General features: G+C 35.0%; 1 protein-coding gene across 1 annotated transcript in view; it reads left to right on the forward strand.

The window, feature by feature from the left end:
- SRFBP1 (serum response factor binding protein 1) overlaps window positions 1-17,356 on the forward strand; it is a 61,541-nt gene that overhangs the window by 22,830 nt on the left and 21,355 nt on the right. The window contains exon 4 of the mRNA XM_006059491.3: window positions 14,036-14,107. Within this exon, the coding sequence (XP_006059553.1) occupies window positions 14,036-14,107 (72 nt within the window). The remainder of the gene's footprint in view (window positions 1-14,035; window positions 14,108-17,356) is intronic.

Raw genomic sequence — 17,356 nt, forward strand, 5'->3', positions numbered from 1 at the left:
TTTTGCATTGTGTTTTTAATAGAAAAGTAAAAATACTGGTGAAATACTGTATCATCATTGCTCCTTTGAGTTGAAAAATAGTATTCATTTTTAATTTGGTATAATTAGAATAGTTGGCACTTCCTAAAGATACAGAGTGTCTTGTTATCCATAAAGGCTTTTGTGTGTAAATTTAATATTTAGAAATAATGCCTGGAAGCTAAATACCAAAATAATCAATTCCCTTGGGATTATGTACTGATAACGGTGATTATATTTCAAAAAAGTTTTATTCGTTACTCAGTTTGGCACTGTATTTCCCTTGTGGCTTAGCTGGTAAAGAATCCTCCCACAATGCAGAAGACCTGGGTTCGATCCCTGGGTTACAAAGATCCCCTGGAGAAGGGAAAGGCTACCCACTCCAGTATTCTGGCCTGGAGAATTCCATGGATTGTAGCAGTAGTCCATAGTCCATGGGGTCGCAAAGAGTCGGACATGACTGAGCAACTTTCACTTTAAAAACATACTTGAATGTAACATCCTATTGATACAGGTTCCTTAAGCTATTAACACTTAGAAATATAATTAAGAAATGAGTATGTATTTTGTTATCATATATGCCCTTGGAAAAGTTTGCTTCAAATTTGAAGGTTCTAGAGAAAATACTTTGAAGGAATTAGAACTTGTAATAACAAATAATGTGACTTTCTAGAGACTTTGAAAGATTGTTCCTTATTCTTTCAGTTAAAGATTGCTCTCTTTCTTAATACATGCCTATAACCCTTTTAGAACATCCCTATATCTAAGTCATAATTCTAAAATTACAGAGAAAGACTGCCTCAGGCACCTAATACAATTTCCCTAACAATTTCCTGCCTTTTGATGCATTTTCTAGGTGCTACACTGTGGGGAATATTTGCTATGAGCTTATATAATTATTCATTAAATTTGAGGTTTTGTTTGTTTCTTTGTTTCCTTAACTCTTTGTTGTTGGGTTAAGAAATCTAAAGTTGCAAAGGTATGTAGATTAAAAAAAATTCAGGAGTAAAGTGCATTTATTATATTCATACCAAGCTATAATTTTGTCCTCTTTTTGACATACTTACTAAATAATAAAAAATAATACCTATATATTATCTCACCTTCTCTAATTGTTCTTATTCTCAACATGTTATTCTAAATATGGTGTTTAAGTATTTTGTTTACTCCCTAAAAATTTGCCACGAAATAATGCCCATTTAAACAAATGTTTGGATTCCACTCAAAAATGATTAACTTTTATCCCCAAAGCCAGCCATTTTGTTAGAAAAGAATCTCTAGAATGAAAAAATCTGTTTACTCTGACTTGTTTTAGAATGCAGAAGTGTTCTGTGTAGAGTCTCTGGGTTGATATAATTACTCTTATCTCATTCTCTCTGCCTGCCTCTTTGAACATGACAGAAGTGAGTCATTTTATGTGCCAAGAACAGTTTAGATCAGGGGAAAGGAGGATAAAAATGTCCTATTCTGTTTTCTAAAAAGTGTTTCTATTGTGAGAGATAAGGTGGTTTTAGAGTTTCATTTGACTAAATTATTTGATGATGTTTATGCTTAGTTACTATTTTTAAGTGAAATGCAAATGTTTGGACTGTCGAATTGTTCAAGTTGTTTTTAGCACACTGAAATTGTAATTATTTTTGTGTCTATTTTCATATCTTGAAAATAATTTATAGTTGAAAGATGAATTCTGTTTTTAAAATACAAAACTTCAACTTTAAACATGAATGAAAGTCAAGATGGAAGTAAAGTCAGGCAGTATAATAGTCCTTTATCTGCATACATCCCAAGACCCTCAGTAGATGCCTAAAATGGCAGATGGTATCCAATCCTATGGACTTCCCTGCTGGCTAGTATGGTAAAGAATCTGCCTGCAATGCAGGAGACCCAGATTTGATCCCTGTGTTGGGGAGATCCCCTGGAGAAAGGAACAGCTATCCTCCAGTAATCTTGCTTGGAAAATTTCACGGACAGAGGAGCCTGGCAGGCTGCAGTCCACGGTGTTGCAAAGAGTTGGACATGACTGAGTGACTAACAGTTTCAAACCAATCCTATAAATATTGCATTTTTTCCTAAATGTAAATACCTGCAGTAAAGTTTAGTTTACAGATTAGGCACAGTAAGAGATTAATAGTAACTAATAATAAAATGGATCAATTTTAACAGTAGACTGTAATAAAAGTTATGTGAATGTTGATCTCTCTCCTTTATCAACCTCTTCAACTCAGCCAAAAATGTGGCAGAGGCTTCTTCATTGGCAAATGCAGCTTTCCAGTAATTTTTACATTTTTCAGTCCAAACCTGTTACTGAATCTGTGTAATCGTCCCTTACTTGCAGTAAAGCTAGTGTCACCTGTTTCAGTAAGTCTCTGGCTGTGGTCTTCCTGTAGGCTCAGGGCTTCCTGGTGTAGCCCACGGCCATCACTTGAAATGTGTTTTGTGTTCCTGTTGTCCATCAACAAATTTAATACCTTTTCCATTTTAACTAGGCACTTATCCATGATTTTTGCAGTTTGAGGCTCAGCAGCAAAACTAGCTTGAATTTCTTTTTTTTTTTTTTCTGTCATAATTTCATGGATGGAAAATTTGTTCTTAGTGTGGATCTTACCAACCTCAATATAGGATTTATTATTATTATTATTTTCAAGAACTTTCACATTTTCACTTAAAGAAAGCACTTTACTGCTTCTCTTTAGCATATCCAAATTGCCAGTGTCACTGCTCCCAGGCTCTGTGATACCTCAGCACTCAGTCTGATAGGAATGGCTTTTGAATGACTAATGAGCACGAAACCTGGACAAACAGATGATTGATGTACCAGGCAGGACAGATCGGAATGGCACAAGATTTCATCACCCTACTCAGAGTGATGGCTCATCATTTAAAATTTATGAATTATTTATTTCTGGAATTTTTTATTTTTGAGCTGCCATTTACTGTGGGTAACTGAAACCGCAGAAACCAAAACCACAGATAAGGGGAGAGTACTGTACTATTAGTATATTAGTATAATATACTTTATATATTATATAAAGATCAGTAGAGTACTGATCTTTAGTATATTCTTTAGTAATGCTTTGAACTGGCTGCCAGCAAAAACCTGAAATTGGTAAAATTTTCTAATAGTAAACCTACTTTGTTTTGTTACATCATTCTCATAATAATCAACCTAAGTTAGCTTTTCCTGTTGTCTACCAGACCAGATCTAATTCCTTGTGGGTATTTAAAGGTTTTTATCAGTTGGTCTCTCTCTTCCTGATCATTTTTGTCTGCATATTATGGTTGGTGTTGTATCTCCTCCACATACTTTGTACATTATCCTGTTTTTAAGTTTCATGGGCTTTATTTGATAACAAGGCAGAATTCACCAACTCTTACATGCTCTTTACAAAACTAGAGTGAATCATTTTCACAGCCTTCACTATCCTCTATAACAGTAGTTTTACTGGGGGAGGCAGGGGATAAATGCATAAAGATTCATGCCTAGGATGCATATCATAATGGATGGGAAGTTTGGCCAATTTGAGAAAGGTTCCCAGTAATTTGAGTATCTTTTTATTTTCCCACCATTGAGAGCTACAACACTGAGGAGACATTGCCCTGCTACTTCATCTTCATATGTATAGTTCTTAAGTGATAGTTTTTAACAGTCTGTATTTTAGTGTATCTTCCCTTGTGTTATGTCAGGTCATTTGCATGTTGTTTTAAAAACTATACTCTTTCTGGTTATTTGTATTTTTAAACAGCGCCTGATATTTTGCACAATAGTAACATGTTTCAGATATTAATAACAGATCTATTACAGATAGATATTTGAAGAGGTAATAGCAAAGTGCACATCTATTATAAACAGATATTTGAAGAGGTAATAGCAAAGCACATATCTATTATAAACAGCTATTTGAAGAGGTAATAGCAAAGCGCCATTAAATTTTTCTAATCAAAATGAAGATAGATCTCTATCAAAGTTGTTTGGTATGTTTTGTTTCTTTTTCTTATTTTCTATCTAATGCTAATGTTTGAGATTTTATTGTTGAAGAATTTTGGATTTAAGAATTTGAATTTCAATAGTTTTTTGAACAAAATCAACAGTAAGTTGATAACTTTTAAAATGCGGAAGGGTGTAATTCTAACAGTGAAGAAGAATAAACCATTTACATTATTTCCTGAAATTTTTAACAAGTTGGATTGATACTGTTTTTGTACCATTAACTAATTTGTGTTCTTGAGTCTGTTTCTTCACCTTAAATTTGAAATAATTCCTGTCTGAACTATTTGCTGTAGGAATTAAATAAAATATGCCACATCAATGTTCCTAGTATGGTACTCTTTTAATTTTTCAAGATTTTGAATCTCTGTAGTCTTTTACTCCATATAATTTGCATGGATGAAATATTATTTGAGATAGCCATTGTCTTCAATACCATTTTTTTAAAGGTAGGCCAAAACTATTCAATGACAGAGTTCCTGAACCAGAGGTCTTTTGGAGACGTAGCATACCACACAGTCCATCATCATTGTCCATGTTGCATTATGACTTTAGACTAGTGCAGAAATCATTCTTATTCTTTTACTTTGTACTGTAGGATCCAAAAATGAAAGTTTTACCTGGTATGTTTAGAACTGTACTTTGCCTGAAGAGTTTGCACATTTTTATAATGACTTCAGAACCTTCCAGATGGCCAAAGCACTTCATTTCAGCTCAACAAAAACGTACTAGGTCTGTACTTTGTATGCCAAATACTGTGCTAATTTACAGGTATATAGAAATCAGTATGGCATTTGCCCTTGAGAAACTTGTAGTCTGATGAGCGACATGGACATGTAAACAGTTTCAGTCCAGTGTATTGAACACAATACATCTACTGGTAGATGTCTTGGAGGAGCACCACTTAGTACTGCTTTGAGGACTCAAGAGAAACTTCCTGTAATATGAAACTGACTCTTAAAAAGTGACTGACTGTAACTTCACAGGTTACAGAATGGAGACTTAAATTTATATGGCTTTATTGTGCTTGTTTTGAAAATTTGTAAAGGAAGTACTTGTAAGATCACGAGTTATAAAGTTTTTAGATTATTTTACAAGTTTGCCTAAATGAAGTTATGTTAACTGTGATAGTGATTTAGATTCACATCTCAGTGTAGTCATGGATAAAGATTAATGGGGTCTTTTGTTTTTAACTTAGAAAATTGAAAAATAACAAATGTGAAGGAAAGCCATAGTTCTAAGTGCACTCTCTTGTAGTTCCTTCAGCTCCTGAGCAGGAGCAGGGTTTACTATCAGGTCTGGCATATATTATACCCAATACTGAGATAGCAGGTACTTAGTTTAGCAATTTATAATGCCTAATGGGTAAAAATAACTTCAGTAGCTATTCTGTTAACAAGTATTTCTGAACATTTACCAAATGACATGCCCTTTTCTAGGCGCTTAAAAGACACCTGATGCGCCTCAAGTAAGAGGAGTTCTGAGGTCTGCTCATTAGATTTAGCAGTGTGGAGATTGGTGAAAACAAAAATGAGATTGATGGGGATAATCATGCTAAAAGTCTGCTTGCAGTGGCTTTAAGAGAAAAAGAGCATTTGGAGATAGCAAAAGTCGGCAAGTGTTATGATTAGGGATTTCCCTGGTGTTCTGGTAATCATCACTTGTCCCAGCATTATTTTTACTAGAGCCTCATTTCACTCTCAGATGGGTACTAGTTTAAACAGCTACTTATATGGTCAGTGTGGTTATGATTCTTTGCTGTCATTATTCTTTTGACACCCAAATTTGACCAATAGTATCCTTTCTAAGCTACCTTTTATGAGTTTTTGAGAGAACCCAATTTTCTTTCCTGACGTAACAAAACGTTGCATGGATTATACTTTTTTCTGCCTTAGATTCTAATCAGCCATGTCTCTAAGAAGGCTTGCTTCATTTCAGTGACACTCAGAAACAAAGAGTTGAAACATTAATAGATCTTGATTGGGAGAAAAAGAGTGAGAAAGCCAGGTGACTGATAAGAGAAAGGCATTTTGCAATAAAAATTTTTAAAGCACACAGCAAAGATACTGGGGTGGGAGAATAGGAAACTTATTCAGGGAATTCTGTGTAAAGCTGAATGAATGCATATAAGACTTATGGAAAAAGAGTATTATAGTGTTAGAAAGAGGCACCGAGACCAGATAATGAAAGGATTTCAACACCAGAATAAAGGTTTTGGTCTTCTTTCTGTATTCAAGACAGTGACATAATGGTCCTTGGAATTACTGGTTGTGGAGGCAGGAAACTCAGTTACGTTATTATAACCCACACAATCCATAATGAAGTTCTGATTCTGTGGGTAAAATAATGGTAATCCAAAGGAGGAACTAAATTCAAAGACACCACAGCAGAGTAGTGGAAAGGGGGATGGGAGCATAGCAGAGGCGTGACGAGGAGGCCTGCAGTATCAGATGACTCTGAGCTGTCTAACCTGAGTAGCAGAGGCTGGAGATGCCATTAAATGCCGTAGATAACACAGGGATAGGTGAAGGACAAAGACAGAGATGTTTTATTTGGAAAAATCCCTTGGCGATATGGTGACAGAGTATAACCTTATTGAAGTTCCATCTGGTACTGTATTTAGGAGACAGTAGAACAGTATATAGGAAATAGGGTTTTTGTTGTCACTGAAGGGTAACCATAATGACATTCCCATCTGTGGAAAAGCATGAATTTGGATGTCAATAGCTCTCTCACGAGTTATTTCAGGTTCTTTATTTCAGAGAAATGCATTTATTGCTTCATTTCCAAATAGACAAAAAATACCTCCAAGAATCCAGACTTTTCTTGGCACTTTGTAAGTCTCTGGTATTAGAGATTAACCCCTCGTACTCTAAAATATCATGTTCCAGTTTTAATCACATTTTGGAAAGTACAAACATGTTTTATATTTTATTACATTAAAAGCCCAACCTTAATGAGAGTCTCTTGGAATTAAAAGCATCAGCTTGATTAATGCCTTCAAGTTATTTTTTGTCTTAGTGTCCCTCCCCACAGCCTGATACAGAATAGTTTGGTTGCAAACATACTTTGCCCACTCAGCCAGAGACAACATCACACTAGTTTTATGTTTAGTTATGAATCGGTATATTCATTTGTTCAAACGAAAGCCTTTGGAGAGAAAAAAAGACAAGGAGATAGCCAAATAATCAAAATTTGAGATTAGCTAATTCCCACCGAGTTTGCTGCGTAGCATCTGGCACTGTGGAATAAGGAACTGAAATGTTCTGCTGGGTCTGGTTATTAGTGAATGGCTATCTTTAATGTGGGAAACTTGAGCAATGTTAGTATAAATTAATGAGTTTCTTAAACTTTATTGGCTTCTAATTTTCTCTTTTTAAAATTGAATGGTTGAGGGTCCCCAAGGTTGAATGATTCACTAGAAGGATTCACAGGACTCAGGAAAAAAAAAACAAAAAACAACTTTTATACTCAGAATAACAGTTTATTTATATTCAAGGATACAGATTAAAATCAGCAAAAGAAAAAGGCCCCTGAGGGAAGTCTAGGAAAAATCAGACATAAGCCTGTAGATGCCCTCAGCCAGTATAGCATGGTTGCATGGACACACTCCTAGCAGAGATGTATGCCAACACTTGCAAAGTGTTGCCTACCAGGGAAGCTCACTTGAGCCTTGGTGTCAGGGGTTTTATTGGGAGCCAGTCACAGAGACATGAATCACCTGCATGACTCCTCCCTACTACACGGACTCCAACTCCCCAGAGTGAAGACTTAGTCACCATAAATCACATTACTAGGGTAAACTACCTGCTCAGCTTGGTAAGCCTGTGGCCCAAGGGCTCAGAACTTAATTCCTAGGAACTGGCCAAAGGCCAGTCCTGAAGAAGTTAGGCCTTCTCAGGAATGTGCAGTTGGAGCAGCCCACGCCTGCTGACTTTAACCCTTTCCTGCACAGGTGTAGAATTATGTGATAGCTGAAGTCCCTAATAATTACGATGTTTTATGAACAGATTAGTAACTCATATATTGTAAAGTAGTTAATGTTTTATTTCATCTTTAAGAAGGCTTAGATAATCATAACTATTTGAAACCTGAAATAAAATAAACAAGTTATGCCAATGCTAGAAAACAAAGCTGAATTGAATGTCAAAAAACAAAAGAATGTGTGTCTTATACAAGTCAACACAAGCCCTGCTCACTAATGAATAAGCTTACAAGTCAGAAGATGAACATTAAGGAAATTAAGGAAGTGAACATTAAGGAAATCTATGAAGGAAAAAATTACTTAAGCCCAGTTTCAGAAGCTTAAGTTCACTTAGCATTTGATTAGCAAATTATTGATATTTTTAATTTCTCTAGCACTTATGATAAATTTAAACATCTTTTTTTAGTGAAAAATTTTTGCAGCATTTTTGTACAGTTGTGTAAAATTGCTCAAGTTCTACTTGTGTAGTTTAATGTTAGTCTCTCACTCATTTTAAACTTGTTTAGTGAAGTATTCAATATTTAATACCTTTTACATAGTTCCGGTATCTTTATTTTCCCATTGTTTTTTCTTGATCCATGGTTTTCTAATTGAGAATAGTTTTGCATTTTAATATTGTTATTCTTTTTTTTCCCTTTTAATGTGCTTGGGTCATATTTAAAATTTCTTTGATTTAAAAGTGTTCAACATTTTCTTTTCATAAGTTGAAATATACCTGCTGCTGCTGCTGCTGCGTCGCTTCAGTCGTGTCCAACTCTGTGCCACCGCATAGACGGCAGCCCACAAGGCTCCCCCGTCCCTGGGATTCTCCGGGCAAGAACACTGGAGTGGGCTGCCATTTCCTTCTCCCATGCATGAAAGTGAAAAGTGAAAGTGAAGTCGCTCAGTCATGCCCGACTCTTCGTGACCCCATGGACTGCAGCCTACCAGACTCCTCCGTCCATGGGATTTTCCAGGAAAGAGTACTGGAGTGGGGTGCCATTGCCTTCTCCTTGAAATATACCTAGGCATTTTTTTTTTCCCCCAGAGTCCATAATGTACGACTTTGGTATAAAATTTGCAAATTATCATCTGTAATAATGCATCTTGTTCTGCATTTAAAGTTGCAGAATTATTTGAAATGGTTAAATTTAATATAAAGTAGAGAAAGCTCTAAAATTTAAGAAAAATACTTTTATCTGAAAAAAGATACTAGAATTAGTTTTATATAAAAGAAAGCTAAGTGTTCCTGTCTTAGTCATTTTACTTATCATTAACCCCAAATACTATAAATGGCATAGTGTAAAATTATCATATAAGCACTGAACTGATGTCTTTTCTTTCACATTTTTACCGGTATTTTCTTAACCATGTTGAGGGCTTCCCTGGTGGCTCAGACATTGAAGAGTCCACCTGCAATGCATGAGACCTGAGTTTGATCCCTATGTCAGAAAGATCTCCTGGAAAAGGGAATGGCACAGTCTTCTTGCCTGGAGAATTCTATGGACAGAGGAGCCTGGTGGACTACAGTTCATGGGTTGCAAAGAGTTGGACATGATTGAGTGACTAACACTACGTTTAAGTATAGTGCATGAGGGGATCATACGACCTTTCTACACTGAGTATGTATAATGTCTTTGGAATAGGAACAGAGCTGTTGTGTAAAAGTGTCTTTTCCTGGGTCTAGAAATGAATCTTAATTTTTGAGTTAGTATGAAGTCTTTTCTCACAAAGAGCAGTCTTGTCTTTTATGGCACCTGCCTGGCTTATTAGCTAGTGTGGTTTCCTGGCCATTCAAGATACAGCTATGTGTTTCAGTGAGTTCTTAAGTAGTATTTAGCCTTTTCCTGCTATACATAAAAATTAAGGTAGTGTAGAATACTTTTGAGCATAGTGTTCTACTTTGCAACACTCTAGTAGGTCCTAGTAGTTTTTTTTATAGTCCTTGTCTTTGCTTTTCTAAAGAAAAAGCCCACATTGGCATCTAAAAATTCTTTGGAAATTCTGAATTTGACTTTTCTGTTGATAAAAGACTTCACTGACCTCTCACTGAGGAATAAGCATTTTAAATTTCTTGTCCCTGGTCCATTTCTGTTGAATAAATGTGTCATTGTACTAGGATCAGATAGTCAAAGATGAATAAGAAACCATTCTCACCCTTGAAAAACTTATATTCTAGGCCCTTCATTCCATTTTCCCATCAAGAAAATGAAAAACAAGATGAACATAAACATAAATTATTCCCCAATGTTTTTATGTAGTTCCTCGGACCTTTTGACCAGATGGCTTATTGCCTAACCATGTTCAAGCTAGCTTCTTCCCATGTACTTGAAGTGGAAGTGTTCCCAAGATGCCGGTTAGATTATACTTCAGTTTCTGAATAGCTAGCCTGAAAGCTGAAATTGTTGAAACTCTTTCATGACCAAGGGTATAAATACCACTTGTCTTTTAGAGTTCTCTACTTTTTACCTAAATGAGGGCTTTTTGGAGTTTTATGTACAAAGCTTTCAATCTTACATGCTTTTCAAACTCTTATGGGAAGCCATTCATTTATAATGAAGAAAGTAGCTGAATGTCAGGTAAGGTACTACAGTCACAACTTCCCATCCCATTTACTGCAGTAAAAAATTCCCATCATCCAAGGCATTCTTTGAAAACTGTGGATTACTTCAGATCTTGTATTAAAAAAATATTATACTATTCCCTGTAGCTTATATTACTGATCTGTTAGACCCTAGTGAATTTTGCTATAGCAACTGTCTTTCATAATCAATTTGAAGGATAATTTATTCTTACAATATGAGTAAATTGAGTTTTGTGGCTAGATTATAACCTATCATTAGAACTACTAAATCGAATGCAAGAATAATGAAAATAGTTTCTTAAGACTTCTTCCTTTAAACATATATTAGATATACTGAGTCAGAAGAGATACAGATTTAGAATTTGGAGCAACAATTTGAAAGTCTTGGGAGTTTACCATGAATTTCACAAATAGACTGCATAGCTGACTCTTAGAAGAATTGAGAAAGGCTGTCAGTTAGATTTCATCTTATCTTCTAAAAGGAATAGTAACATTTGAGGTGCTGCTCTCCATTTGGAATAATATATCAAAGAGTCTTTTCTGAAAGGCAGTTCCTGATCTTTTCTGAATAAAACTGAAGGGAGGAAAGAATAAGTTCATAATTTATATATTTATAATTTATTTTTTATTTTATTACCAAATGAACTGCTTGATTTATTAAATTCCTCAGTGTCTAATTAGGATAGTTCTGAACCAAAATTCCAGTTATGGCATAGCATTTCTATTTATACAGTGTTACTTAAGCACCATTTAAAAATTTTGTATGATGTCATAGGAGATATGGTTATATTTAAAATTAAGTTAAAAATGAATTGACCCAAAACACTGAATTATGCTGTTTTTGTTGTTCATTCGCTAAGTCATGTCCAACTCTTTGCGACCCATGAACTGCAGAACGCCAGGCTTCCTTGTTCTTCACTATCTCCCAGCGTTTTCTCAAAATGTGCATTGAGTCAGCGTTGCCATGCAACCATCTCATCCTTTGTCGCCCCCTTCTCCTCTTGCCGTCAGTCTTTCCCAGCATCATGGTCTTTTCCAGTGAGTCAGCTCTTTGCATCAGGTGGCCAAAGTGTTGGAGCTTCAGCTGCAGCATCAGTCCTTCCAGTCCTTCCAATTAATATTCAGGACTGATTTCCTTTAGGATTGACTGGTTTGATCTCCTGCCTGTCTAAGGGACTCTCAAGAGTCTTCTCCAGCGCCACAGTACAGAAGTGTCAGTTCATTAGTTCTCAGCCTTCTTTATGGTCCAACTCTCACATCCAAACACGACGACTGGAAAAACCATAGCTTTGATTATATGGAGCTCTGTTGGCAAACTGTTGTCTATGCTTTTTAATACACTGTCTAGGTTTGTCATAGCTATTATTCCAATTATTCTTTTAATTTTGTGGCTGCAGTCACCATCTGCATTGATTTTGGAGCCCAAGAAAATGAAAAATGAAAATGAAATCTGACACGGTTTCCACATTTTCCCCATCTGTTTGCCATGAAGTGATGGGACTGGATGCCATGTTCTTCGTTTTTTGAACGTTGAATTTTAAACCAGCTTTTACACTCTCCTCTTTCACTTTCTTTAAAAGGTTCTTTAGTTCTTCACTTTCTGCCATTAAAGTGATATCATCTGTGTATCTGAGGTTGTTGATATTTCTCCCTACAATCTTAACTCCATCCAGCCTGGCATTTTGCATGATGTACTGTGCATATAAGTTAAATAAGCACAGTGACAATTTACAGGCTTGACATACTCATTTCCCAATTTGGAACCAGTCTATTGTTCCATGTCCAGTTCCAACTGTTGCTGGTTGTCCTGCATACAGTTTTCTCAGGAGACAGGTAATATGGTCTGGTATTCTCATCTCATTAAGAATATTCCAGGAAAAAAAAATATTCCACAGTTTGTTGTGATCCATAGTCAAAGGCTTTAGCATAGTCAGTGAAGCAGAAGTGGATGGTTGTGTTTTTTTGGAATTCCCTTGTTTTTTTCTGTGATCCAGCATATTTTGGCAATTTGATCTCTTGTTCCTCTGCCTTTTCTAAATCCAGCTTGTACATCTGAAAGTCCTCGGTTCATGTACTTTTGAAGCCTAGTTTGAAGAATGTAGAGCATAATCTTGCTGTCATGTGAAATGATTGCAATTGTATGGAAATTTGAACATTCTTTGGCATTGCCTTTCTTTGGAATTGGAATGAAAACTGACCTTTTCCAGTCCTGTGCCCATTGCTAAGTTTTTCAATTTGCTGGCATAATGGATGCAGCACTTTAACAGCATAATCTTTTAAGATTTGAAATAGATCAGCTGGAATTCTATTACCTCCACTATCCTTGTCATAGTAATGCTTCCTAAGGCCCACGTGACTTCACACTCCACAATGTCTGACTAGGTGAGTGATCACATCATTGTGGTTATCTGGGTCATTAAGAGGTTTTTTGTACAGTTCTTCTGTGTATTTTTGCACCTTTTCTTAATCTCTTATGCTTCTGTTAGGTCCTTGCCAGTTTTATCCTTTAATGTGCCTATCTTTATATGAAATATTCCCTTGATATCTCCAATTTTCTTAAAGAGATCTCTAGTCTTTCACATTTTATTGTTTTCCTCTATTTCTTTGCATTGGTCACTTAAGGCTTTCTTACCTCTCCTTGCTGTTCTCTGGAACTCTTCATTCAGTTGGGTATGTTTTCTCCTTTGCCTTTCACTTCTCTTCTTATCTCTCAGTGGTTAACTCAGGCAACCACTTTGACTTCTTGAATTTCTTTTTTCTTGGGGATGATTTTGGTCATCACCTCCTGTTCAGTGTTATGAACCTCCATCCATAGTTCTTCATCCACTCTGTCTACCAGATCTTGTCCCTTGAATCTATTCATTACCTCCACTGTATAAGTGTAAGCAATTTGATTTAGGTCATACCTGAATAAGCTTGTGGTTTTCCCTGCTTTCTTCAATTTAAGCCTGAATTTTACAATAAGGAGCTGATGATCTTAGCCACAGTTAGCTCCAGGTCTTGTTTCTCCTGAGTATATAGAGCTTCTCCATCTTCAATTGCACAGAATAGAATCAGTCTGATTTTGGTACTGATGATTCCTTAGTGGAATGCATATCAAACTTAAACTCTGAAAGAAGCTTGTAGAAGGATATATAATAAAATTATAATTATGTAAACATTGCCAGTAATTTTATTTACTTTTCTTTGTTTTTCTGTGTTTCTTAGTTTTCTAAAATAAAAGATTTATCCTTTCCAGAGTAGAAAAATATTTGTGGTTTAGATTTTTTTAAATCAAGGATTAAAATTAAGTATTTCTCTGTAAGTATCAGCTTTTCTTTATAAATTGATAGAATTTCCAGTGTCCTGAAATATCATTAAAATAAGTAATAATTTCTTTAAATAACAGAGTCCTTGAAAGCAAAACACAGGAAGAAATTCAACTCATAATATAATGACAGTTTAAAGTTAGGGTCATAACTAAAATTAATTTATTCTTTTACAGGAGTTGAAACCTGATGTAGTAACTAAGTCTGCTCTTGGTGAAGATATCAACTTTGAAAAAATCTGCAAAAAGGTAATTTTGCAGTAAGTTGTATTTCTTTGGGGAATAGTTCCATATTTATATTCTTGACCTCATTTTTTCTTTTAACTTTTTTTCCTTGAATAAACCAGTTACTATTAGTGTATGATGATTTTCTTAATTTGAGCTCTACTGTTGCTACCAAAAAAATTTTTATGATAATTAATGAATTTTACTTTATTCTTATATCACACCTCCAGAGACCTTAAAAGGTATGTTGAAGTTAATGTGGCATTTGTGTGCTAGACTGCAATTAGTCTGTTAATCTTATTATTTAGAACCCAGATTTTTTATTTTTTCTGCATACTAGTTTTTATAAATATTTAATCTCTGCATTTATCCTATGGAAATTATTTCTACCCCCTTTTTATAAGTAAGGAAACTGAAGCTCGGAAAGTAAGAAGTGAGCTAAGTAAGAGTACACCACTGTTAGGTTCAGTTACTTACATGGACTTTTACACAGAGCTTCTGCCCCTTGCGTTTGCTACACTTGCTTCTTGCTTTTCCCTCTTTTTCATTTCTGCCCACTTTTCTGAAGCCTACATAACAGTTCCACCAGGGAACAGTTTTGAATTAACTGATTTTTTGTAACTATTGATTTTCTGTTTTCACTTTTATTCACATTTGCTGTAATCTGTATTATTTCCTCCTCTTGCATTTGTGTATACTTGCTCTTTCCTCTGGTTTCTTAATTTAGAAGCTTAAATTACTAATTTAGACATTTCTCTTTTTTTCTAATATAAACATTTAATGCAATAAAATTCCCTCTAAGCACTGCTTTGGCTACATCTTATATATATAATATGTTGTATTTTATTTTCTTTGATTTTAAAATGTTTTAAATTTCTCTTGAAACTTCACCTTTAACCTATGATTTAATTAGATGGATATTATTTAATTTCTGAACAATTAGAGGGTTTGGGGTATCTTTTTGTTTTCTTTATGATCCATGAGCATAGTTTTTATGATTGTTATTCTTTTAACTTTAGTATTTATGTTATTTGTTCAAAGTATGGCTTATCTTGGTGAATATTTCATGTGCACTTGAAAGCAATATTACTATATTGAGATCAGTGTCCTGTAAATGTCATTTAAGTCAAACTGATTGATGGTGTCGTACAGATGATTTACAGCTTTACTGACTTTCTTCCTGCTTGTTTTATTGATTACTAGGAGAGATGTATTGGAATCTACAACTCTAAATGGTGGTTTTCCTATTACAGCTTTAAGAAAAAAAATAGTCTTAACTCCACATTTATGTACACTAGTACTCATTTCTCTGCAATTAATTGATATTAGACATTAGAATTTTAAAACATTTTATTGTAAGAAGGGCAGAAAATGAAAGGTTGTTGTATGTTTGAAGAAAGGGAACATTTGTTTTTGTTGTTATGGTCCTTGTCAGGAAAGCAACACCAAAAAGTCAGGAGCATGATTTTACAGCTTCCTTATTTTGATTCTACCTGATTCTACAGTAAATATTCTTACTTCATAGCATTCATTCATAGAAAGGAAAAAAATTTAGTTCTGTAATACTTTTTTACTTGGTGTATATGTTTCTGACAAAACAATGACATGTTAAATAGAATAGTGGTAATTGTATAAAAATATGGTAGAATGTATTTGTTTTCTCTTGAGAGTTTAAAAAAAATAATAATTTAAGGTTTTTACCAGAATAAATTTTTTTCATTTTCTGGTTGCTGCACCCTAAAAGTATCTCAGTAATATTTAATTTATGATGGGAATAAAAACCAATTTCTTTTTGTTGCCTAATATCGTGTTTCCATTTAAATTTCAGCACTGAAGCTTGACAGTATTTTTTAATTGGAACTTGAAAATATCCCAAATAATATATCTTTGTCTTTTTTTCTTTGAACTTTTCAGTCTGATTATTTTCACTTGGAAGGTTAGTTAATGTATGTGTAGTGTTTGAAAAATCAGGTTTCTTTAGTGCATCTTATTACATTTACAACCTTTTGTTTAACCTTCCAGTGTGTGAAATGTCATCCTAAAAATGGGGAAATGCGTCTGTATTTGCTTATCATTTATATTTTCTGAATAGTAATTTCATTTGCATATCACTAGATTTATAGTCATGAGATGTATCATAAACATGTAGAAAGTTGGGCTCAAACTGGAATGTTGTCAAGCAAAAAAAAAAAAATTTCATTACATTTCTGCCCTTTCGGTACCTTCCTCCAAATGAAAGGAAGGAAAGGGAGGTGGAGAAGGACAAAGGAAGACAGTTCTGTTTTATAGTTCTTGATGGAACCCTTGAGGATTTAGAGCCAAGGGAAATTGCCTTGCTTAAGAATGGTTTCAGATTCCTCCTGAGCTATTTGATTTCAACTATTTTGTTACTGTTTTATTTCACTTATGATATTCTTCCCATTGAATTAATGTTCTCCTGTATCAAAATATGTTAATAAATTAGCTGAGTGTCATGGAGAGAAGACTGATTGGTTTGCCACAGGAAGGGAAGTTAAAGATGACCAAAGAGGTAGTATAAGGCTATTACATAGAGCTTATACATTTGAAGCTGTCTGACCATCAGAATAGAGCAGAACAAGCTGATGTGTGTAACTCCTTAGAGCTTGCTTAGTTCTTCCATATACATTAGTATCTCAGTTGATCTTACAACATTGATTTCAAGTGAAAACATTCATGTGTGCACATGCATGTGTGTACATGTGTGTGGTAATACTAGTAGTATCTTCATTTTCCAAATTCAGAAATGGTTAGAAAGATTAAGTAGCCAGTTAATATTTGTATGAAAGTTTTAAAACTATAGAGTTTGGGCACTAGAACTGTGACATTTCCAGACAATTATTGCCAGAATTTCAAGGACTTCTCAAGTCCAAATGTCTATTATATGCAGAACAGTTGGCCAGGCACTATGTAAAAAAGGAAGGGGATAGAACATAGTTATTTTAAAGGATTCAGTTCAGTTCAGTTCAGTTGCTCAGTCATGTCTGACTCTTTGCGACCCCATAAATCACAGTACACCAGGCCTCCCTGTCCATCACCAACTCCCGGAGTTCATTTAGACTCATGTCCATTGAGTCAGTGATGCCATCCAGCTATCTCATCCTCTGTCGTCCCCTTCTCCTCCTGCCCCCTATCCCTCCCAGCATTAGTCTTTTCCAATGAGTCAACTCTTCGCATGAGGTGGCCAAAGTACTGGAGTTTCAGCTTGAGCATCATTCCTTCCAAAGAATCCCAGGGCTGATCTCCTTCAGGATG

This window comes from Bubalus bubalis, chromosome 9 (assembly GCF_019923935.1).
Source record: "Bubalus bubalis isolate 160015118507 breed Murrah chromosome 9, NDDB_SH_1, whole genome shotgun sequence".
Lineage (NCBI taxonomy): Eukaryota > Metazoa > Chordata > Mammalia > Artiodactyla > Bovidae > Bubalus > Bubalus bubalis.